This window comes from Pelodiscus sinensis, chromosome 1 (genome assembly GCF_052426305.1).
Source record: "Pelodiscus sinensis isolate ZL-2025 chromosome 1, ASM5242630v1, whole genome shotgun sequence".
Taxonomy (NCBI): Eukaryota; Metazoa; Chordata; order Testudines; family Trionychidae; genus Pelodiscus; species Pelodiscus sinensis.
Window position 1 is genome coordinate 309,570,789 of NC_143052.1, and position 25,267 is coordinate 309,596,055.

The window sequence follows — 25,267 nt, forward strand, 5'->3', positions numbered from 1 at the left end:
TTTCCCTCCAGGTGCTGGGGCCCATGCACAGAGCGACTGTGAATGGTCTGGGCACATAGCTCCAAAAGTTCCATTGAAGGCACGTGCCACCATCCCCTCCCCGATCCCCTTTTTATCAGACATCTTTTGACTTTTAAAAAACCTGTCTGGTTGGTGATTTAACATGTGAAAACAAGGACATGTCCGGGAAAAAACAAACAGCTGAGTGGGGAGAGGGATAGCTCAGGGGTTTGCACATTGGACTGCTTAACCCAGGGCTGTGAAGTCAATCCTTTAGGGGGCTATTTAGGGATCTGGGGTGAATCTGTCAGGGATGGTACTTGGTCCTGCTGTGAGAACAGGGGACTGGACTTGGTGACCTCACAAGCTCCCTTCCAGCTCTATGAGATGGTATATCTCCATATACTATATTATATTCAAGCCCCAGTGCAGACCTTTCTCACTCTGGCTCTGCCATTGCCTTGCCATGTGCCTCCCACGGGCTGCATGTAGAGGCACACGGCAACTGCTGTAGGGGAACATTTAAACCTGCCTGGTCACTCATTCATGGATGTAAAAGTAGTCATTCTCTTACAAAGGAATTTCACTAACCAATTACAAAGAGAGGCTGCAGAACTGGAATTTGTCTACAGATTTGACATCGTTAAATCTCTTAGGGCTTGTGTAAAGCCAACATCCCCACTCTACTGCTCTCTCACAGCACCTCCTTAATGCTAGGATTCCCTAGCATGTAGGTGGTGCTGGGAGGGAGGGAAAGGAGTTTCTCAGTGGGGGCTTCCAGGGGTCCATAGATGCTAGTTTAAGAATCAATTCTCTAGGACATTCCAAGTGCAACCCTTCTGCTAGGTAAAGCCAGCAGCACCCAGGGTCAGGTTCAATATGTAAGGGTTCCTTTCCATCAATCAACACAGAACTGGCTTGAGACCCACTGACTAGGCAGGAAAATTTACATATCACCCCTGGGTGCCTCTGAAAGGCAATATTTCACCACTCGCAAACACTGAGCATGGAAAAGAAACTTTAATAAAAAGAAGGAAGTAATTTGCTGTTAATTTGAGAAAACACCACAAACAGAGTTCAATAAGCATAAACCATGAGTAAAAGACCCAGCCCAACTAGGTTGGGTGGTGTCCTTTTCCCCTCAGGTTCTTAAACAGCAACCTAGAATTCAGAGGTGCAGCTGCAGAGTTCTTCTCCCACCCCCTTGGCTGCTTGTCATGTCTCCCTGCTGCTGTCCTGCTATCTGCTCCCATTGTCCACTGGCTGCCTGTTCTCTGCTCCCACCAGCTGCCCTAGCCAGACAGTCTCTTAAATGATTTTAGCTCTGTGTAGCCTGGGCGGAAACACAGTCCTGCTGCAAGTGATTTCAGCTGTGATTGAGCAACTGAAAAATAACAAAGGAGGCTTGGAACAAAGCCTCTTTAGCTCTATTTTTTGAACAGTGGGGAGAAACAGGTTGAGCCAGTTTTACAAAAGACCCTTAAGTGCATACACTTTGCTAGTTGGGAGTCCTGTCCTTCGCTCTTACTTCCACAGGGCTCTGACACTTGAACCCCTGTCCATATGAAGTTATTTAAACTGAGGGTATGTCTATACTACCAAATTTTGTCAAGGAAATTAATGTCATCATGCAGAAGTCACCAAAAATTGGGTCAGTTTCTTGTTATGTTAATGAAGGAATGAATAACATTTCCTTATTCTATTGTTCTACAACATTCATGATTTTCTAGACCTCTAACATATTCCATTTAGTCATTTCTTTTCCAAGCTGAAAAGTCCCAGCCTTGTTAATCTCTATTCATAGGGAAGCTATTCCTTACCCCTAATCATTTCTGTTGCCCTTTCTTTACCTTTTCCAAATCCTAGATAGCTATTTTTAGATGGGTGACCAGATCTGCATACAATATTCAAGATGTGGGCATACAATGACTTTATATAGAAGCAATATTGTATTTATTATTAGGTATTCCTTTCCTAATGATTCCCAATATTTGGTTAGCTTTTTAGTTTTTAAACTGCCACTGCACATTGAACAGATGTTTCAGGAAACTATCCACAATGATTCCAATTTCTCTTTCTTGAGAGGTAACAGCTATTTTAGACCCCCTCATTTTTTGCATCTATAGGTAGGATTATATTTTCCCATGTGCATTACTTTGCACTTATCAACATTGAATTCCATTTGCTCTTGAGTTGCCAAATCACAGTTTTCTGAAATCATTTTGTAACTCATTGCTGTCAACTTTGGATTAGTCCCTGTTCTCCTCCTTTTCAAGAACTTTTATAAGTGTAACACAGTGATCCAAAATGCAAATCCCAGAAGCACAACACGGGCTCCTACTCTTTTCCCCCTCCCCCTTCCCCTCCTATCTTTTAAGTGGAGTACCTGGCAATGATTTCATGGTGATATAACAATCATTCAATTATATGAATGCTTAGCCTTTTGTTATTCTTAATAACCCTGCATCCCTCTTTTTATAGCAAACTCCCTGCCCCAAAGACAAAGCTGCAAGCAGCTCAAACTCTGTTGCATTTAAGAACAGCCTCTGGAGTCAGGGCATGGGCTTTAAGCAAACCTCAAGTATGAAATCCAGGGTTTCCAATTTCAGGGGGGACTACTGCCTCCCCAGTCCCCCTGAAATGGTGGTGGCTTGCCCAACTGTGGGGTGGGAGGTGGGGAGCTATAAATGGCACACATATTCTGATTTTAGCACCAGCCTACCTTGCCATAGAATACTTCAAAAGGAAAGGATACTTCTTGATGGCACTACTGAGAAGTTGCTTGTGAATCACCATGGGCAATTCACAGACATCAGCGCAGGATGGTCTGGAAAGGTGCATGACATATGACTCTTTGTAAACCCTGACCTGTACAGAAAGCTGCAGGTAGGGACTTTCTTACCAGATCACAATAATACAATAGGGGATGTGAAAATGTCCATTGTGATCCTGGGAGATCTGGCTTACCTCTTGTATCCCTGGCCCATGAAACCATACACAGGGCATCTGGACAGCAGTAAGGGCAATTAGGGCAATCTACTCCCCTGTGGTGAGTAGATTTTAGCCCGCAGCGCGGTCTGTGCAGCGTGCCAAACGGGGTACTTTTTGGGTACTTTTCATACGGGCTGGACTCGATGACCGCTCGAGGTCCCTTCCAGTCCTAGGATTCTATGACTGATTCTGTGATTCCCACCACTGCTTACAAGCCTGTCATACCGCATCCCCCAACCTCCTCCCCTGAGCGCAGGGGGAGGGGGATACAGCAGCGGTAAGAAATGCCAAGCGTGTCACAGGGAGCGAGGAGCAGGGCACGGCTGGGGGCAGCGGAGGCCAGGCCGAGCGGGGGCCCCTGGGGAAGCGCGTAACGCCAGGCCGGCCTGCTGGCGCCTGGGCTGTTTGTCACGGTGGCGCGGGCGGGGCCGAGCGGCAGCGGCACGGTGCCGGCAGAGGAGGAGCCTGCAGGGTGTTATACAACGTAGGGAAGGAGGCGGGGGCGCAGCCTGGTGCCAGGCAGCTCGGAGCGCAACCCAGCCCAGCCGAGCGCACTGAGCAGAGGCTGCCGCGTTCTCGCCATGGCCAAGCCCGACCCGAGCCCCAACCCCTCGGCGGAGCTGCGCGGCCCGCAGACTTGCGACTGCGAGCTGGCCCTGCTGCCGCTGTGCCAGCTGCTGCTGCTGCAGCCCGACTGCTTCCAGCTGCGCGGGGACCGGCTGGCCGTGCTCAGCCCGCCGCGCCACCGGCCCGGCGGCGGCTTCACCGTGCTCAGCGATGGCGCCCTGCGCTACGACGGGCAGCACCACTGCCGCCTCACCGGCCACTTGCAGAGGTACCGAGCCCGCCCCAGAGCCCCATCCCCTGCAGCGCCCCCTGCCAGGGACCCTCCCGCGCGGGGCGCCAACCTTCCCTCGCTGGGCATGGGGGGCTATCACACTCCTCGCCCCAAGCTTCGCCTCCCAGGGACACCCCGTTCCCTTGCACCCTTCCCTTGCCGGACGTTAGGGGCAGAGGTGGGTGCTAAGGTGCTGGGGACAGTGGTAATGGGGCACACCTGTGATCTGAGTAGCCCGGAATTGTTTTCTGACAGTGGCCAGTACTAAGTGCTTCAGAGGGCATGAACAGAGCAGGCAGCTGTGCAGTGATCTGTCCCATGTCTCTAGCCCCAGGTTCTGGCTGTCAGGGGCTAGCCAAGGGCCATCCAGAGCATTGGGTTGCATCATCTTGGTGTACAGGCATTTATGGACCTGTCCAGCTTCCGGGTGCAGGGGGGGACAGGGACTAAAGGGCATAACACACACACAATTCCTGTCACCAGCAAATGATGGGAAAGCTAAAGGAAGCCACAAGAGCAGTCATGCCGCTTCCCGGTTGTGTAGATGCATAGTTTTGGATGCCTGGATCAACTGATGGATGACTGTGGGCTAGGAGAAACTCCAGCCACTAGCCCCTACCTGTGCCAGGCTCAGCTGTTAGAACAGGACTTCCACTTCTCCTGCAAGAATTGGCCAGGACTGGATCAGAAACTTCCCCCAGCTGCAGGAAGGTCTGAGTGTGCACATATATATGCAGACAGACATACAAACACTCTTGTGCTTCCTGAGTCCATCACCCCTCAGCCATAGGGGAAGGGGTTACCGTGTAGGAAGTCCACCCCTCCCTGCTGCTCTGCATACTCCGACTCCCCTGACGAGTCAAACCCCCACCCTGCCAAGCTCCGTGCCCTGAATATGGAGCTCTCTGCTTAACTAGTAAGCATATGCCTTACTAGCATGCTTAGCAGCTAACGGGAGGTCCCCCCCCCCCTATGGGGGAACGGCTGGCAAGACCCTAGCCGCAGTAGGCAGTGTGGATGTTAAATTTATATTAGTCAGCTAATCAAATAGTCAGTGGAATTTGCATCAACTATTTGATTAAGGGCACCTCCGCCTTTGGAATGTAGCAAGAACCCCACTGGCTCTTGCTACATTTCAAAGGTGGAAGCCCGACAAGGAGCACCAGGCCGGTGGGGACTCAAGCTGGCACCATGCTCCCTGCTATTGAAATGTACCAGGGTCCTATCCTTGCTACATTTCAAAGGCAGAAGCATTGCCAGCTCTCTGCTGCACCTGTGTCCCCTCCCTTCCCATGGAGACTGTGCTGAGGGGAACAGGTTTTAAGCCGGCTCCCCCCAGCACTGGCTCCTGCTCTCCCCCTTGCTGCTTTGCTCTGATAGAGGAAGCAAGGTGGGGGGCAGCGACTAGCTGAGTCACTAGTCAACTATCCAATAAGCACATGCTTATCCAATAGCCGACTAGTTGCTTACATCCCTAACTCAGACTATCTCCTACTGATGCCGCCATACTCAAACCCTGATCTTAATGAAGGGAAGCAGGAAAAATTTGTACATGGGGGTGGTGAGTCATTAAATCAAACTGTAAACCTTTACGTGATGGAAACCACTTTAAGCCAGGGAGTGCAAAAGCACCCTTTGTTCTAGTACCTATGCCCCAATGAGCCCCAGACACATACACCTAGAATCACATCCCACTGATCCCCACCCAGCTGCACTCAGACCCCGACCCCACCAAGCTCCATTTCCCCAGCACTCAGGCCCTCCCGCCAAGCCTCATCCTCCACATGGAGACCTCCCTTCCCCCCAGCCCCAACCAACTTTACATGGATCCCTCCTGCAGAGTCCTATTCCTTCTGCACCCAGAATACCAAATGAACCCCTCTGCATTCAGAGGAGATTTCTCATGCTCTGCCTCCCCCAGGCCCTGATTGACCTGGGGCAGGGAGAGTTCTTGAAGTCTCCTCCTGCCCTGCTAGGGAGTAAGTGCCTAGAGCAGTGTTTCTTAAACTTTTTAAGACTGAGGAGCATCAAACAATTTGTTTTAATGGGAAACACCAAGGATTTTTTTTGTCATACAAAAAAAAAAAGCAGCCTCTAGGGAAAATTTGTCAAGCAAAACAAAAAAAATAAAATAAAAGCCCCAACCCAATCACTGGGCCTGGGAGACCTGCGGGTCAAAATGCACCACGACCCCCCCAACAGTCTGGTACATAGAGCTGAAAACGTAGACCACAAAAAAGTAAGGATAATAATAAACAAATGCTAAATAAGGTCATGTATCTGGCCAGGAGGGAGGGTACAGGAGAGGACTTGGGGCAGGGTGTCAGAACAAGCTCAGAATGTGGGGTCTTGGCAGGGGGAAGGGAGTGAGGGGGGTGCAGGGTCTGAGCATGAGGGCGGACACTTATCTGGGTTGCCACCCTGCTACAGCAGGGAAAGCCTCCAAGGAGCATGCTCTTGTTCCTTGGGGAGGGGTGGGCATGGAGAGCTCAGTCTCCCCCTCCCCCCGGGAACCCAGTGCAGCTGCAGCACCAGACCAAGCTTCCCGCTGGCGGGAGTGTGGGGGGGGAGTAGAAATCCTGATTGTCCCCGCCAGATTAAATTGCCATTCCCCAGTAGGCTGGGGAGGGGGGCAAGGGAGAGAGAGCAGCAGCGCATGGGGGGAAGCAGAGCCCGAGCGTGCCTCAGGTGCGGTGGGGGGGGGGTGGCAGAGCCTGAGCCGGGTTCCCCACAGGCAGCGGTTTTAAAACACCAAGGTCCGGAAGTGGCTCCTCAGCTCCGGCCACTCGTCCCCCTCCCAGCAGCAGTGGCTGCTGTAAAAGCGGCTCCCTGCAAATGTAGAGGAGGAGGAGGCTGCCCAGCACCGGAGGCCCCGTGGGACAGGGGCCATCCTGCGGGCTGGGGACGGGGCAGCCACAGCAAGAGCTGCCTACGGGCTCTGCAGGGGGCAGGGGAGCAGAATTTTTTTGGGGAATCCTGAGTTCCACTTCACGGAACTCCAGGGTTCTGTGGAGCACTGTTTGGGAAACATTGCTCCAGGGAATGTTGAGCAAAAAAAAAAAGGGAAGCTTGCCCCTTAAAGGCAGCCCCATTTTTTAATTCTATTCTTTCTCTCTGTGGCACACCTTCAGCTGCCCGGTGTGCCACAGAACACTATAATGCTGGCCTAGAGGGAACCGCCATCTGTTCAGAAGAGCTGGCAGTTCTCTCTAGGGCTATGTCTAGACTGCAAGCCTCTTTCGAAAGAGAGCGTCTAGACTGCACGCGGAACTTTCAAAAGAGCAAGCCGCTTTTTCGAAAGAAAGCACCCAGTGAGTCTGGATGCTCTCTTTCGAAGAAGCCCTATTTACATTCAAGAACGCCTTCTTTCGAAAGAAGCACTTTTGAAAGAAGGCGTTCTTCCTCGTGAAATGAGGTTTACCGCCGTCGAAAGAAAAGCCGCGTTCTTTCGATTTAATTTCGAAAGAACGTGGCTGCAGTCTAGACGCAGGTGAAGTTTTTTCGGAAAAAGGCTACTTTTCCCGAAAAAACCCCTGAGTCTGGACACAGCCTAGGTGAGGGCAAAGACTTTAGCCGGGGGCAAAGACTTCTCGTGTCCCCCTTCCTCCTCCCCAGGCCAATCAGGGTCTGTGGGAGCGGGAGCACAAAAGTGTCCTGGCCGCACCCCTTCCAGGACAGCCTGGGATCACTTCAAAAATTAGTGATATGGCTCCCTGTCTAAAATTATTGCCCACCCCTGAAATTATCCCACACAAACAGAACCTTCTCACTCCACACCTAGATCCCCCTCAGACTAATCCCCTCGATCAGAGGCAGCAAGGTGGAGGGGAAGTGGCAGCTGGTGCATGTGGGGAGCTGGCTTTCAAGCCGGCTCTCCGTGTGTACTGGCTACCTTTGAGGCGCCTTCCTCCCCTGCGCTGCTGCCTCTGTGTCAAAAGTGGCAGGGGGCAAGGAGGAGGCCAGAGCCAGTACTCACAGAGAGCTGGCCAGCACCAGCTGCCTGCCCCTCTGCATGTAAATGTGTAACTGCTGAACATTTCAGCTGTTACACATTTACAAAAATAAATGTATTTTGATGTGCCTACTTACCAGCCATGCTTGTACAGCAAAACACTTTTCTATAGGTAGTGTACGATTATTCCCGTTCAGCATATAAAATAAGCAATGCCAGCAAAACCAGTTTAACTGCATCTGCACTCAGGTTTTTGCCACATGGCTCTCATTTAAAAAAAAAACACAATGTCATGCACAACTGAAATAATTGTGCTAACATCTGCCCTTATTGGTTTTAGGAGATGGCAGTTTTTCTCTCTCTCTCTCTCTCAATAGTTACATGCTGTGGGCTGTGCATTATAAATCTTAATACATTTTATACTGTAGAGTCCTCAGTGAAGCCCCCTCAGGAGTGGGGCCACCAGCCACTGCCAGTCCGGCTCCTGGGGAAGCAGCTTCCCTGTTGCAAGGAAGTTTCCCTGGACACAGAGCAGGCTGCCCTTGCCTGCCCCGGACAGCCCTTGCCTGCCTGGTTCCTGGTTCCCTGGTAACTGCTGAGTGTAACTAACAAAACTGATAAGCTTATTGGTTAAACAATTAGTCCTTACACTCTAACATTCCTACTGATAAATGTAGTCAAGTTCCAGAGATTCTGGAACAATTTGTACAGTGGGGGGGCTAGGAGCCATTGTACCAAACTCTAAATCCTGGATATGATGGAAATCACTTCAAGCCAAGGGTTGTGGCAGCACCCTTATTTCCAGCACCTATGATAAGGCCCAACTTAATTCTTTGAAAGTACCTCTGTTCACATTGCTGTTTTGCTGCGGGTCTGTTATTGTTTCCATTTTAAACTTCTATTTTTTTGAGATTTATAACTTGGCTGTAACAAGTTGAGTAAATTTCTTTGAGTAAATTATACAAAGTTTAATTTGAAATATTTCTTGTATATTTCATTTAAAGCCATCTGAGTTGTAATAATTGCAAAAACAATTTGTTCAAAATATAGTCAAATTGCCATGCTGAAAATGAGAGTCTGAAAAGTTGTCTAGGAGGAGTGGTATTTTATTTTCCTTCCGTTGTTTTTGTAGATTTGCTGTGCCAAACATGTAACTAGGGTAATCTGTATTTTCTTGACAAAGATTTTTATTTCTCCTTTTTCATATAAACTGCAGGATAAGAGGAAACTTTGCTAATCAGGTGGAAATTTCATGTTTGGGGCTGAAAACCTGGAGCGAAATAATACAGTGCTTTACATATTTACCATGTATTCCAAAATCAGATTGCTAGAAGATATATTTTAAAATTCATACTTGCCCATATGTAGTCTAAAAACAGACACACTTTGTGCTCTAAGGCTATACTATTACTTATTTTTTTTACAAATCTGTAGAAGACTGATTGCGAGAAATTGTTGTGAGCTGCTTTCAGAGTCGCTATGATTTAAGATTTAAATCCAACAAATCTGAATGCCATTAAATTGTTTTAGCTCCCAAACATTTTATTTTTTCTTGTTTCATGCAGCAACAGCTGCATTTACCCATTTTTCCATCTATAATTTGAGAGGAAAGGAGTGAAGCAAAGTTTGTATTTTTAAATGCTTCATTTTGTAGTTTTACAGTAAAACTCTAATAGTCCGGCATCCAATAGTCCGGCACTCCTGATAGTCCGGCATCAAAATGGCAAGAGCCTAGTGAGTGAGCTTCAGCAAAAAATGAGTCACACGGTAACAGCGGCAGCAGCTGAACTGAGCAAAAAGAGTAAAAAAGGCTTAAAAATACTAAAACATTACAGTATACTGTATACAGTATGTACAATAAAAAGGGTTAAGAACACTTTATATACAGTATATAATGTATACAGTATATATATAACTATCTTATAGTATCTCCTGATAGTCCGGCATATGTGATAATCCGGCACCATCTAGGTCCCATAGGTTCCGGATTATCGGAAGTCTACTGTATTACAAAATGAGGTGGGATTACATAGAAGTATATCCACTATTGTCAATCCCAAGTGTTTAAAAAAAACCATGATTCAGCCCTCCTACCCCAAAAATTGAGAATTAATCAAAACCCTCACATTCAGGGTTTTGTTTTTGGGTTGTGTTTTTTGTTTTGTTTTGTTTAATTTACTTTCTGACGTTTGAGTCTGGGATGGTTTTCCAATCTTTTTCTCTTCATCTATAAGGGCTAGAAACATACTTTTTTTTAATGGAAGTTGAGTCATTCATAACCTCAGCTTCAGAAGATGAAACATTAAGAAAAAGACCTAATAGCATGAGTTTTTCAAGTAAATCTACAGTATTGGCAACTTTTTCAAATGTGGCACCTATAGGTGTGCATCTAAATTAAAACAGTCTGTTTTTTCTGCAGATGTGTTTTACTTAGATGTCTAGCCACTTGAGTTTGAAAACTTTGGTCTACCTCAGAGGTTGGCAGTGTACGGCACGTGCACCATAAGTGGCACGCAAGATGATTTTCAGTGGCTTGTGCAATGAATGGAGTCCCCCCACCCACAATGGGGAACCTGTGCTGGCGATCCAGAATCATGCCGCCCCCCCTCCCCCTCCCGCCCAAGATTGGCCCTGTGCCAGTTTCCCCTGAGGCTCCGTGCTGAATCTGGCTTGCAGGGAACTGCGCGCACATGCTGCTCCTCCCCTCCCCACAGGAAAAGCTGGAGTGGAGTGCAGGAGACCAAGTGGGGTGTGTGGTGGAGAGAGCCCCCGGCCCCTCCCAGGAATATGGCACAGCCCAGGGCAGGACTTGGCACGCCACTTCAGAAAGGTTGCCAACCCCTGGTCTATCTCCTTGGTGAAGTAAACAAATCTTGTTCAAGCTCCTGCATTTCTCTATGGTTTTATGTGAAAGGAAACTTGAATAGTAGAAATCCAAATTACATTTTTTTTTCTTTTATAAAATTCTGCTCGGTAAGAATGTACTAAACAAGGAGAGTAGCTAATAATGTTGTAATTGATTTTTAACAGGAATGTAGAGCTCACCAGCCATCGTGATTATAAAGTCTACAGAGAAACTATACTAAGCAGGCCACTAGTCTTCTTCACAAATGTCAAAACAAAAAAATATTCTTCAGAAGGTATGTCTGTTATATCATTCTTTTTCATTATTCCTGTTTAGGCTTGCTTAGTTAAAAAATAAAGGGTGGGAGAGATCCTCAGCTGTTGTAAAGACTGGCAACACATTTCCCCTGCCCTGTTTGAAACCAGTTCAGAGATGTGCACAGGCGCCTTGGCAGATCAAAACCTGGTGGCCAAATGGTTACACGTTTATTTAATGAAACACATTTTAACATCCCTATTACCTACCTTGTTTCCATTTTGAGGAAATTGGCTTTAATAAAGTCACAGCAGCATATGGCACTAGCATCTGTATTTTCTAAGTGGGTATAGAGTTGGACACTGTTTCAAGGCATCTATGTTTCTTCCTAAGCCTCCTTGATCTGCTGTTTGATTGTATATGGAGGATAAAAATCAGCAAACCAACAGAACTGAGGAGGGGAATAAATATCAGCCATTCAACTTCATTAATGAAATGAAGTATCTGTATCAGAACAGCTTCTCTTTTTAAGAAAAAGTCAAGTACATTTATAATTTTATTTTCAACGACCGTCCTCAAGCATAGGTCAGAACTAAACTGCAACAAATTTTAATTTTGAATGAAGACCAAAAATAAATCCATGACATACTGTAATTAAAAATGAATTAAATTAAGCTCAGAAGTGCTTAGTAGTGGATTTCTAGAGATGTAAACAATTGACTGATTTAGCCTAAGGTGTGAGTGCCCAGACTTAAAAATCAGCTCTAGCCCTCTGCTATTCAACAGCAGAGTACCATGCTCACGTCTGTTGTTGCTTGTGACACAGGAGGCTGATCAACCTAGAGCTTCACAAAGCTATGTGTAGTGTTTTTAGGACTTTGGGTATGTCTACACTACCCCGCTAGTTCGAACTAGCGGGGTAATGTAGGCATACCGCACTTGCAAATGAAGCCCGGGATTTGAATTTCCCGGGCTTCATTTGCATAAGCGGGGAGCCGCCATTTTTAAATCCCCGCTGGTTCGAACCCCGTGCAGCGCGGCTACACGGGGCTCGAACTAGGTAGTTCGGACTAGGTTCCTATTCCGAACTACCGTTACTCCTCGTGAAACGAGGTGTACCGGTAGTTCGGAATAGGAATCCTAGTCCGAACTACCTAGTTCGAGCCCCGTGTAGCCGCGCTGCACGGGGTTCGAACCAGCGGGGATTTAAAAATGGCGGCTCCCCGCTTATGCAAATGAAGCCCGGGAAATTCAAATCCCGGGCTTCATTTGCAAGTGCGGTATGCCTACATTACCCTCCTAGTTCGAACTAGGAGGGTAGTGTAGACATACCCTTTGTGAGCAACTTGATTGCCCTGGCTACCACTTCTTGGTAACTTAGCACCACCCCATATTTGCCATGACAAAGCCTCTGTCATGTTATCTAAAAGGGTGTCATAAGGAGGAGGAGAAAACTTGTTCATCTTGGCCTCTGAGGATAGAACAAGAAGCAATGGGCTTAAACTGCAGCAAGAGAGGTTTAGGTTGGACATTAAGAAAAAGTTCCTAACTGTCAGGGTGGTCAAACACTGGAATAAATTGCCCAGGGAGGTTATGGAATCTCCATCTCTGGAGATATAGAAGTGAGGTTAGATAAATGTGTATCAGGGATGGTCTAGACAGTATTTGGTTCTGCCATGAGGGCAGGGGACTGGACTCGATGATCTCTCGAGGTCCCTTCCAGTCCTAGTATTCTATGATTCTATGTTGCTGGCTAAGATCAGTGAGAATAGCGACCGCCCTTTGCACGCAGACCTCTTCAACCCCCTGCCTGCTTGCCTGTTTTCTAGATGCCCTAATGGTGATTTATGCCACCATGGGACAAGACTTAACTCTGCTTGGCTCAACGAGTGATCAGCGATACCAGTCCTTAATCACTTGTCACTTGACCCAACCATTTGTCCACTAGGTTTTGATCTGCCAAGGCACATTTGCTCGTCTCTGAACTGCTTTCAAACAGAACATCCTCAGCTTCCACAGCTGAGGAGCAAAGGGGGCAAGAAGCAGAGCGAGTGGGGATATAGAGCTTCTCTTTAAATGGGGTTTTTCTAATGATCCGCAATGCAGTCACCTTCAGACTGTCACATATCCTTGACCCGTGCCCACTGACTTCCTTCAACAGTGGGACACAAAGCACATACGCATAAGGGGCAGTGAGGAGGGGAAGGGGATAGGAGTGTGAGGGGGAAAGCAGGAGCCCCACATATGGCATCTCCTTGGCAGCAGCTGGGGCTCGCCTGTTAAGCAGGCCCATTTCCCCCCTACCTAGCACTGGCAGCCGAGGTGCCACGCCAGGTCAGGGAAAGAGAGACAGTGAGCTAGGGGATCCTGTGTTGCCCCCTCAGATATAGCAAACCATGCCTGTGAGGATGTCCCAGCTATTGGCTTCTATCCTGCACCAGACTCCACTGCTGGTTCTAACAGATCCACCCCCAGAAACCTCCCTTGGTGCCAGGAAGCTCTACATCCCCACTCGCTCTGCTTCTTGTCCCCTTTGCTCCTCAGCTGTGGAAGAAATCACTGTATGGGGAGCTGCTCTCCCATGCCCCCAGACACCCTTCCAACAAGCTTCACCCCCTGCACTCAGAACCCTCAGTGAGCCCCTGTCATTCATAAATGCCCCTTTGCGTCCCACAACTGGACACTCTGCTGAGCTGCCTAGAACCAGATTGCTTCTCACAGCACCCCCTCGCCCCACACCTGTATCCGCCCCACACTAAGCTCTATCACACTTGGGCTGACCCGACCTGTGCACTACCCAGCCCTAGGATGTTTCTGGGGCAGGCCCAGTCCTTGTGCCTGTCAGGGTCTGGTGCAACCTCACCACCAAGTCTGGGGAGGGGAGGATGCAGGCTGTAAGATGATCTCCCACCTTTAGGCAGACAGTGCCCTGGGCTCCAGCATGTCAGTAGGGAGTATTCACTTTTATTTACTGAACACTAAAATTGGCAGAACTTTTAACTTTTTGGCACAGAATTCGCTCAGTAGTTATTGTGTAGGTGTGGTTCCAATGGCAACATGGTTCTCTGAAGAGCAGCAGTAGATATACATGTATTGGGGTCATCAGCAGGGATCAAATCTCACATGTTTGACACAAAACCAAAGGCTTCTAACATGGAGCTAAATAGGGATTTTAGCATATAGTAGAGTTTATCGGTTAATCCTATCGACTACATGCACTCCCCTCATCCTTCCCTTGCTGCCTCTACTACAGAGGCAGCAATGGGTGGGGGGAGTGGGAGCTGTTACCTGTAAGGAGCTGGCTTTAAGTAGACTCCCCATGAGTACTGGATCTGTCTGCTACCCCACCCCTGTGCTGCTGCCTCCTATAGAGAGGCAGCAGTAGGAAGGGTGAGGGGGGCAGGCTGGAGCTAATACGCATGCTGGTTCTGTGGACCCGCCTGCCTCCCCCCTGCTTGACACTTGTATTTCTGTCAATCTGTAAGCAAGTATTTTTTAAGTGAGGAGAAACTTGGAATAGGTAAGACAAATCAGACTCCTGAAAGGGATACAATACTCTAGACCAGTGGCTTTCAACCTTTCCAAAGACTGCATCATATCCTAATGAATACTGCTAATGTCAGGTGTAGGAATTAATTAACATTTTAACTGTCTCAGTTTCAGAAAAAACATACGCATTTCTTGTGAACACACGACATCCTAAGATAAGAAGACAGCTAGAGCATGGCATGAACACAATAATATCCTCAGTGGTTGGAGAGAGTTATAAACTGCGGGTAAGTCATGGATATGCACTGTTATGAGATACTCAAGGCTGTGTTGAACAGTAACGTTCCTTTGGGTTTGTGTGAGGCACAAACAGCAATAATTTCCAAGTGCAACTTGCAAACAATCTGTATTTTGCATCACCAGAAATCCTCAAATAAAATAGCCCAAAACAAACATTTATAATGCATGTGTGGGTACAACCTATTCTCTTCACGTATAAATTACACAACGTGCATTCATACTTTTAAAAAAGAATATTGTTTCAATGTATAGACACCTGCTTTGTTCTCATCAGTGAATCAAGATGCTCTTTAGTTGCCAAAATCAAAGTTCTGTGTTTTTCATTTGATTGGATTTTTTTATATTGCTAGCAAGAGAGGGTCAAATTCTGCCCTCATTTTAATATGACAAAGTTTAAAGCCTTCAGTGCATCCTATAGAGCAGAGGACATAAAATATTGTTCTTGTGAAAAAACCCAAAAGGATAACAATTCATTCCTGCAAACAAAACTCATAGGGTATGCCTACACTACAGCACTAATTCGAACTAACTTAATTCGAATTAGTTAATTCGAACTAAACTAATTCGAACTAGTGCATCTAGACCTAAAAACTAGTTCAAATTAGCATTTTGCTAATTCGAACTAGCATGTCCACATTGAGTGGACCCTGAACCGAGGATAAGGATGGCAGGAAGCAGTGCCGGCAGGGCATCAGATTAGGGAGTGTGGAGCTGCTGTCTCAGGCTAGCCGAGAGCTGTGCTTAAGGGGACCCGGCCCCCACCCCGGACAGACAGTTCTCAGGGGTTCCCCGCTCACTTGTCTAACTTGATGAGGGACAGCAAAGCAGTCCTGGCTTGGAGTGCCCTGAATGCCCACACTCGGCACATCACAGCACTCGGCCATCAGCCCAGCTGCACTTGCCGCAGGCTGCCATCCGGGGCGGGGGTCAATCGGGGGGCTGCAGGAAAGCTTCCACCCTGAGGAGCCTGCAGAGCCACCCGAGTCCTCCCCATCGGGGGCTCGTACCCCATTCCTCTCTCACCTCCTTCCACATACCCCTCCCTAGTCCCCCTTCCTGATGTACAAAATAAAGGACACGTGTGTTCAAAAATAGAAACTCTCTTTATTGACCAAAACTCGGGGAGACTGGGAAAAGGAGGTGGGAGAGGGGAAGAGAGAGGGTGGGAGAGGGGAGGGCAACTAAAATGATCAGGGGTTTGGAACAGGTCCCATATGAAGAGAGGCTAAAGAGACTAGGACTTTTCAGCTTAGAAAAGAGGAGACTGATGGGGGATATGATAGAGGTCTATAAAAGCATGAGTGGTGTGGAGAGGGTGCATAAAGAAAAGTTCTTCATTAGTTCCCATAATAGAAGGACTAGAGGACACCAAATGAAATGAATGGGTAGCAGGCTTCAAATTAATAACAGAAAGTTCTTCTTCACAAAGCAAATAGTCAACCTGTGGAACTCCTGCTGCAGGAGGCTGTGAAGGCTAGAACTATAACAGAGTTTAAAGAGAAGTTAAAGTCATGGAGGTTGGGTCCATGGAGTGGTATAAGCCAGGCGGTAGAAATGGTGTACCTGGTCTGTTTGTGGAAGGCTGGAGATGGATGGCACGAGACAAATGGCTTGGTCATTGTCTTCGGTCCATCCCCTCCGGGGTACCTAGTGTTGGCCGCTGTCGGCAGACAGGCTACTGGGCTAGATGGACCTTTGGTCTGACCCAGTACGGCCGTTCTTATGTTTTTATGTTCTACGCTCAGGGCTCAGGGTCGGGGTCTCACTCGACCACCTTGATTTTCATGCAAACCTGCTCCTGGGTGGCCAGGCTGGCAGCTATCCTGCCCTAGATGGCCACTTTCCTGTGCCTAGTGCGGAGGTCGTGGACATTGGAGGCTTCCCCCCAAACCTGGATGAGGTCCACGATCTCCGCACTAGACCAGGCGGGCGCCCGCCTCTTGTGACCCCGGGCAGGCTCCTGGGAGCCGCCAGCCTGGTCCCGGGAAGAGGCGGGGGCTGGGTGGCAGCGGGGGGCTGGCTTGTGCCGTGCCAGGTGCAGGGTCTGCTGGCTGGGTGCTGGCAGGCTTGAACCTGGCACGGGCACCGTAGCCAGACCGTGCCCCTGTAAGGGCTCCGGACCGGGAGGGGGGCAGACGAGTTTCCCTGGTGGTGCCCAGAGTGGCCACCAGGGCAAGCTGGGGAGGGCTAGCCTCCCACTAGTTCGAATTAAGTGGCTACACAGCCCTTAATTCGAACTACTTAATTCGAACTAGGCGTTAGTCCTCGTAGAATGAGGTTTACCTAGTTCGAATTAAGCGCTCCGCTAGTTCGAATTAAGTTCGAACTAGCGGTTTGTATGTGTAGCGCCTATCAAAGTTAATTCGAACTAACGTCTGTTAGAGACCATTCAAGATAAAATGGCCAGTTAGCATCTCTGCAGTCAGGACGAAAAAGGAGAGTTTAGTGGGTTATAGAGTGTTGTAATAAATCATAAATCCAGTATCTCATTGCAGCCAATAGTGACAATCTGTAAGCCACTAAACTCACCTTTCTTGTCCTGTGACTGAGGAGATGCTAACTGGCCATTTTATTTTGAATGGTCTCTTTAAAATTTATGTTAACAATTTATTCTAAACAGTCTGTTCCACATTACAGTTAGCTGTGACATTCAGGACCTTTCTGAAACCTGAGGACAGCTCTGTATAGTTAAATGGCTTTTCTCTTTCATCAACAGATGAAATAATAAAAGATATTACTTTATCCATTTTATCTCTCTAATATCTTGGGACCAATATAGCTAGAACAACACTGCAAACAGCATGTGAGCATTTAGAAAGTCTACTTGGTTTAATACTGAATTTTTGCTACACAATGTCCTGTAAAACGTGGATTACCAAATCTGTAGAGGAAGCTGGTTGTGTTGAGCATTTCCATCCCAAAAAATGAATGTGGTCTGACTAAATATGGATGGAAGCATAAAGTTGCACTAGTCCATTATTATGTAATAGAAAAAGTTGACTTAAAGGAATACAATTTATGTTAAATTAAACGTCAGCATTAGTTGGAATCATTTATGCTCTTCACCACCAGATGTGTAGTCAGATCAGATCCTAAGATATATAGTGCCTAATGCCATTTTATGTAAATGGCTTTAAGTGCCTAAATTCTTTTGTGCATCTGGGACTAACTATGTATCTGGTTACAAGTTTCTTCATATCTGCAAGATAAATCATAGATGTAAAATTATTACAAGGCGTGTTATGTGGATTGTGACACTCTCCAAAGGATTTTGAGGTCATAAAGTAATAAATTAATTACATTGAAACCTGACTCTAGTTTTTTCATCTGTGACTTGTTGCAGTGTTACTCCAGTATTGCTTCACATTCTGTAAAGGAAATAAATCCTCATTTTGTTCAGATCCACATTCTGAAATTTAAAAAGGAATAAAGCATATTTAATGAAGAAAACTGAACATTGTATATTTTTTTCAAATTTCATCTGGGATGGGAAAATTTGGCATAGTGGTCTGCTAAGTGTGTTTTACAATCATGCGAAAGCAACACTCCACAAAGGAAATTATGTACACAAAATGTGTGATGAGATTGAAATGTTTTGTGAAATGCTAGGTCATGCATGTCAGATCAGATACTTAGGCCATGTTTTCATTAAAAAAGAGATTTGTTGCTATAGTTATACTGGCAAACTTTTCTAAATGCAGTTTACATAGGAAAAAATGCTTTTGCGAGTGCAGTTTAGACTGGTTTGGCAAATGAAATAACCTATCCTGGAAACACACTTTTATGCTGGTATAACTATCTATGCTAGTTTCAGAAGGGTAGCCGATTTAGTCTGTAACAGGAAAAACATAAAAAGCAACGAAAAGTCTAGTAACACTTTAAAGACTAACAAAACATGTAGCTGGTATCATGAGCTTTTGTGGGCACAACCCACTTCTTCAGATGACTGGAGTATTAAAAGTTCAGATCCAAGAATAAAAAAGCCTCCCGCCCTCTCCGCCTTTTCCCATATTTATTCTTGAATCTGGACTTCTAAGGGAAAAGGGTGGGGGAAGAGGATTATTTATTGTTGGAAGAGGGGAATGTGATCAGGAATAGTCAACATGGATTCACCAAGGGCAAGTCATGCCTGACTAATCTGATTAGCTTCTATGATGAGGTAACTGGCTCTGTGGATATGGGAAAGTTGGTGGATGTTGACTTCAGCAAACCTTTTGATATGGTCTCCCACAATATTCTTGCCAGCAAGTTAAGGAAATATGGATTGGATAAATGGACTGTAAGGTAGATAGAAAGCTGGCTAGATTGTCAGGCCCAATGAGTAGTGATCAATGGCTCAGTGTCTGGTTGGTGGTTGGTTTTAAGTGGGGTGCCCCAAGGATCAGTTCTAGGGCCAGTTTTATTCAACATCTTCATTACTTGGATGAGGAGATGGATTACACCCTTAGCAAGTTTGCGGATGACACTAAGCTAGGGGGAGAGGTAGATATGTTGGAGGGTAGAGATAGGGTCCAGAGTGATCTAGACTGATTAGAGGATTGGGACAAAAGAAATCTGATGAGGTTCTTCAAGGATTATCCCCCTTTATTCAGCACTAGTGAGGCCACATCTGAGTCCCCCCACTACAGAAAGGATGTGGACTCATTGGAGAAAGTCCAGCTGAGGGCAACCAAAATTATTAGGGGGCTGGAGCACTTGACCTACGAGGGGAGGCTGGGGGATTTGGGCTGATTCCTGAAGGAAGGTTCCAAAGAGGATAGAGAGAGGCTGTTCTCAGTAGTGACAGATGGCAGAACAAGGAGCAGTGATCTCAAGTTAAAGTGGGGGAGGTCTAGGTTGGATATTCGGAAAAACTATTTCACTGGGGGGGGGGTGAAGTACTGGAATGGGTTACCTATGATTCTATGAATTTTTTGCTTCTGTAAAATTAGACAGATTATCACAATACAGTTACAGTCCATCTCTGAGGAGCTCAGTATTCTAATATCTGTTCATGAAAGTTCCTTGCCCATTATGTTACGTTTATTTGAAAGCATTACTGCACTGCTAGTATCACTAGCATCACTGCTTTGACACACATCTCCCCCTCCTCGAAGTCCCAATCACAAGGAAAGGAGGACTATAAGAAAACTATGGTCTAGGGGATTAGAATGCTTCAGGGTCTTTGTGTCTATGCAACTGCAGATTCAAATTCTATGGGTAAGTTTTTAAATAGGATACCACATCTCAAGTATAAGTTATAACTTCTTTGAGGCAGAGATCATGCTTTGCAGGATTTAAACATTTAAATATAAATATATATATATTTTTTTCTTTTTCAGTTTGATTTCCAGGAAGTTGTCAAGAGTTTTTTCCCTCCGGGAAGCGATTTAGTTAACGGAGAAGACTTGAGCTTTTCCTATGAGTTCAGATCAGATGCCCTGTTTGATTTCTCCTATTGGTTCGGGATTAGCAAAAAAACTGTTGCAGTGACTGGGAAAGTTATGAACTTTTCCAGTACCATTCCAGAAAAGAAGGAATTATTCACCAAGTTTCTAGAAAAAATGAGTGAACCGTACGTCTGTTCGAACAATTTTTCAGACAGAAAATGCAGTGTTATCTCAAGAGGTAGGTTCATGTCATACAAGATATAATCCTACTGTGACTGCTTTCTAATATACCATAACTAAATGTCAGTTAGGTGAACTCTGATTATCTAAAATAAAGAAGCTGTGCAGTGAGCAATATAAAACCAACTTAATTTATCATATTTTTATGACACTGTATTATTTTGTCATATACTACACAGGAATTTGAAAACCCAAAGCTCAGCATTATATTTACTCTAACACTTTTCTTGCTTTATACCATACAAGCTATTTTAATGATATGGGTATTACAGCCAGAATTAGAGTGCAAGTTTTCTGGTGAGGAGTGGGGGGGGGGTCATGTCATGATTTATTTCGGCTGTAAAACAATGTGCATGTTTTTTAGTATTGCATAAATAATTTATTAAATCTAATAACAAAATGCCCCATAAGCAATTGTCAATTATTTTGTCAGAATATTTAATTTTTACAAATTTAGTCTTATAGAAGTGTTCCCTCAAGTTGAGTTCATACAGTAATTGGCCATGCTATTGGGAGGTTCTTTATGTCTCCTAGACAGGTGAGGGGGTTTTTCCACAGTGACCTGCTTTGTTACATGATGGAATGATTTGTGAACATTCTGAGGGTTGCATGTACATGCATACTCAGTGTCAGCTGTAAGCAGCTGAAATAAAACTTTTTTGTTAATTACAGAAACTGGAGCTATCCATGAGCTTTAATAATGCTTTCCTTTTGTAGGCTATTATTATTAAGTTTTTGAAAACATAATATTTAAGACTACTCTTTGTTTTTTAAAAGAAAAATATAAATGGATGGGGGGTTGTGCCCTAGGTTATTTTGAGGGGTAGGCTGTCCCCATTTCCTCTATCTTTTTTTGTCTAGTACCTCCTTTTCCTATGATCTGTTCCTTACTACTTTTCCCAATCTCATCTTTCCCTCCTATTTTCTTCCCTTCCATATACTCTTCTTGGCCTCCCCATTTTTCTTTAAAAAGCAGCTCTTTAACTCAACACCTTATAACCACTGTATCCAAAACCAGTAGGCGGATAAGGAAGAGGAGAGGAGGAGAAGCAAGAAGCAGCTCCACTTTTCTGCCAGTTTGTAACTAACACTATGACAAATTAATGCTCCTGCTTATAATGCACAAATGCATTTTCCTGGAATGTCCAGTGCTTTTACCTTGGTTAGATCCCATCTATGCTAAATCTTTTAACCTTGTTGTAAATGTGTCCCACGCTTGGTTATATCCAAAAAGTAAACAGGGCCTAAAGTTTCTTCTAAATTATCCCCACCCCACAACTAAAGCAAATTCCATTTTATAGCATATGTGGGAACATAACCACACCCCTAAAATGTCCTGAAGTCAAAGGTGCCAGCTATGCTACATAAATCTGTTTGACAATTGCAGTTAAATTGTTAGCATATTGACTGTCTTTTCCAACATACTTTGGAGCTTGGCCTGTGAACATTGGATTGAACCAGAATCAGGCTAAAATTATTCTATCTAAAGAACCTAGCCTATTTCCCCAGCACATTTTTTGAATCTGGCTAGAACATAGCCCTCACAGTTCAGCCTAGTCTAGTAGGATTTGGGCTGAGATGCAGTCAGAGCTTAACAACCATTGTCAAACTAGTGTGTTTCTTCAAGGACCTCTGGATAGTCCCCCTTGTGGGAGCTGGCCTGACCTACCTTGAAAAGCTATGCACTCTTATTGAGAGGAGGAGGATGGTATCACCATTTCACAGGAACACTTATGGAACCCCCAATGGACATTGCTTTTCAAGGTAATTCTGCAGCTCAGCAATAAGTTATGCCAAATCTCACAAGTTGTGAATACACAGAGGCAATTATCAGGGAACAATTACTGGTAAGTAATCTTTCTCTACAGAGGAGATAAGGTTCTAAATATGTGAAATACTGCTAATTATTCTGCAAAGGCTTTCTATCTCAAAAAGGGGAAAATTTCCCTTCCTCTTAACTTTTAGTGGGAGTTGGGTGTCTAACTGTCCGGTGTGCCTCTAAAAATCTGCTTAGTGGTACTCTGGAGCACTCAATTTCTTTACTCTTCAAACTTGTAACTAAACCACTTCTAGCTCATGCTTTGAGGGTGGACAATATTGTTATGTTTATTTCCTAGTAGGCCTGTTGTAAACTATGCTCCTCTTCTTTTGCAGATTCAATAGATGTTTTTAACTGCAGTCTGGAACCACAACCATCTTTAACAAATCTTCTGCTGATAGTAAGTTGAACCCTCCCAAGTTCAGTAATGAGAAGGAAGACTAAAAAAATTAGGAAACTGATATAAAAATCATCAGACTTTCAACTGAAAATGCAAATGCACATCAGTGCATTGCAGGAGAGAGAATTTTGAGAAGGGAGGAATGGGGAGCTCTTCCTTGTTAGGATTCGACAAGAGGATTCTGTTCTATTCTTTATTCTTCTGTCTCCCAACATCCTCCTCTGATTCTTTTGAAATGAGCATTTCTATGGGAAGGAGAGATGTAATTGGTTATCGTGTAGCTCCTCACTTCATAACACCATGTCTGTTTGCTTACCACTGTAACACACCTAGTGTACAAGAACTCTTCTGTGATTTGTTATTTCACATGCTTTTCCTAAACTGAGATGGATTTGGAGAAGAAGGTCTCAAATTGTTGGCTAGGAAACTGTCACTACAGTGTTCCAATAAAGATGCAAGTTACACCCAGTTATCTCTGGCTATGGACTCATGTTTAACAATGTTTTTAAACACTTTTTTGCTGCAATTATTTCTGAAGTGTCATACAACACTGTTAGACCAAACATTGTTAAGCCAGTCTTCATTAAAAATGTTCATACAAAAATGGATTTCTGTCCACACAAATAAGCCTCGCAAAGTTAAACTAGTTTTGCTGCAATCTGGTTTGATCTATGTTTAAATGTATTTTTTAAAAATGTTTCTGAAGCCAGTGAAGATGTGGACTCACACGAAATCTAGAAACTGGGTATAGTATCTATAATTGTTTTCTCATTCCTGGGATTCTGAGGTCTAGAGAAGATTTTTGGGAAAAATGTGATCTTGTAGTTAAGGCAGAGGACAAGGAATCAGAAGATCTAAATTCTGTTTGAACTTCTGCCACATGATGGTTAACCTTTCTGTGCTTCTATTTCTAAATCTGTAAAATCTAACTCTTGTAAATGGTCAGGGTTTGATCACTGATGTTTTTAAATGGGGGATGCTAGATGAGTTCAGGATTGCTAAACTTGTACTTTTTTTTAAAGTGGTTTTTGAATACTTCTAACAGCGTAGGAGATAGTCTGAGACAACAAGTTATGCCATGAAGAAAGTACACTATCATCTTCTAGCACAGTAAACCAGTTGGGATTTTACTAAACTTCAATTCTGTTACTTAAATTACAGTGTGTTTTGTTACTTAAAATATTTTCCACATTTTGCAGTTCTTCTAGAGGTAAAAACCTTCAGTATAAAATCCATCAGTAGTAATGATCTATTTTCAAATGAGGCTTTAACCCAAAATAAGGCTGTACATTCACTTTAGCTTTCAGTGTGAGATCGTTTTAGCTCTAATTTGTTAGTTTGATGTCTCCATTTATCATGATTTTTACTGGTAATATTTAAAGTGTCAGATGAGGTCATGACTTTCAGAACTTTTAAATTGGCCAACTGTATATATCATCTCTCCCACTGAATGAGTGATCATGGAAGAACTTCTTGGGGAAACAGCTGCATCCAGTACACACAGCTCCTGAGGTTAAAATGAATAACATTCTTGATGACTTGGTGGAAGACTAAATGTTGCAATTGATAGTAGATAGTTACAGATATTGGTGAGAGTCTGCATTGCCACTGACACTGAGAGCACCATGGTAATTACTCTGATACATGAAGACTTTTATGGTAGCTGAGAACTTGCCTCTGCCACAAAATTCTTCTATCTTTCCAGGATACTTGGCCTTGGAGACTGTATCTTACATCTTGCAAAGTTTAGAATGAATTATTATGAAAAATGGAATTTTGAACATATTTTTTTAAAGTGTTTTCAATTTTGCAGTTTGATATGAAAGACAGCTGGTCCTGGTTACTACTTTTTTAACTTCTTTCTATAGATATGATGTCTTAGTACAACTGACTTTAGTAATAAACCATTTCCTTTATAATCAATATTGTAATAAGGTTCTACTATATTTTATTCATGGCTTTTGTGTGATTTGTATTAAGCTTATGTATACTGTAGTCTTTTTCTCTGGTACTGTGTATATTTGGTCAAATACCTTAATCTTATGTGGAGTGGAATAATACTCATTGTTAGAACACAGCATTAAACTTTCTGGAATCATCATATAAAGACACTAATCAACAAAAGTTAAATATATTTTACACTTAAACATAGTATTGCACTGAATAGGACTACACAAATATTTTGTAAAGATTTTTTTGCTTTTGTTCAGAAATGGAAATAAACACATGTCTTTAAAATAGGTTAATATGTAGGCATGTGCCAAAACATCTTTCTTCCCCTATCTTCTTCTAGTCAAAATACAAATATCAGGGAATGCAATTTATAGGACTTTTAAAGTTAATGGGAGTTTTGCCCATTATACATAATTGTAGGATTATACATAATTATAAAAAAATTTTGGTGTTTAAATTCTCTGGATTGTATCTGGTTTCTATCTGAGTATTTACATTGGGGAACAGTGTACCTTCCTGATCATATATAAATAATTCAGTATGTTTTTTTCTCTTTTTATGAGATCATTAAAGGGAAGACTCTTTTTAAAATGTGTTGTCAACTTTATTATCTACACTTGATAGACAATGAATGGCAATGGTTAATTTCTTGTGTTGGTTCCACTATATTACAGGCACATGGTGGGTAAGATAAGTTTATAATTATTGGTACAACTTCTGTATGTGAAAGAGACAATTTTTTAGCTACATAAAGCTCTTCAGGCATTTGTCAATAGTGAGGAACAAGGATGAGGGAGTAGGAGTGTTTAAAATTAG

The 25,267-nt window shown here is 44.4% G+C and overlaps 1 protein-coding gene across 1 annotated transcript; it reads left to right on the forward strand.

The window, feature by feature from the left end:
- The first annotated feature begins 3,397 nt into the window (after positions 1-3,397).
- Positions 3,398-25,043, forward strand: MEDAG (mesenteric estrogen dependent adipogenesis). The gene is made up of 5 exons (XM_089775532.1): positions 3,398-3,826; positions 10,812-10,921; positions 14,539-14,657; positions 19,992-20,277; positions 22,434-25,043. The coding sequence occupies exons 1-5, from the start codon at positions 3,573-3,575 to the stop codon at positions 22,505-22,507; spliced, it is 843 nt and encodes a 280-aa protein (XP_089631658.1). The 5' UTR covers positions 3,398-3,572; the 3' UTR covers positions 22,508-25,043.
- Positions 25,044-25,267: the final 224 nt, after the last annotated feature.

Coding starts and splice junctions, on each gene's coding strand:
- MEDAG (XM_089775532.1), top strand. CDS start 3,573: ATGGCCAAGCCCGACCCGAGCCCCAACCCCTCGGCGGAGCTGCGCGGC. Junction 14,658..19,991: donor GAGAGAGTTATAAACTGCGG/GTAAGTCATGGA, acceptor TTTCTTTTTCAG/TTTGATTTCCAGGAAGTTGT. Junction 20,278..22,433: donor ATGCAGTGTTATCTCAAGAG/GTAGGTTCATGT, acceptor CTTCTTTTGCAG/ATTCAATAGATGTTTTTAAC.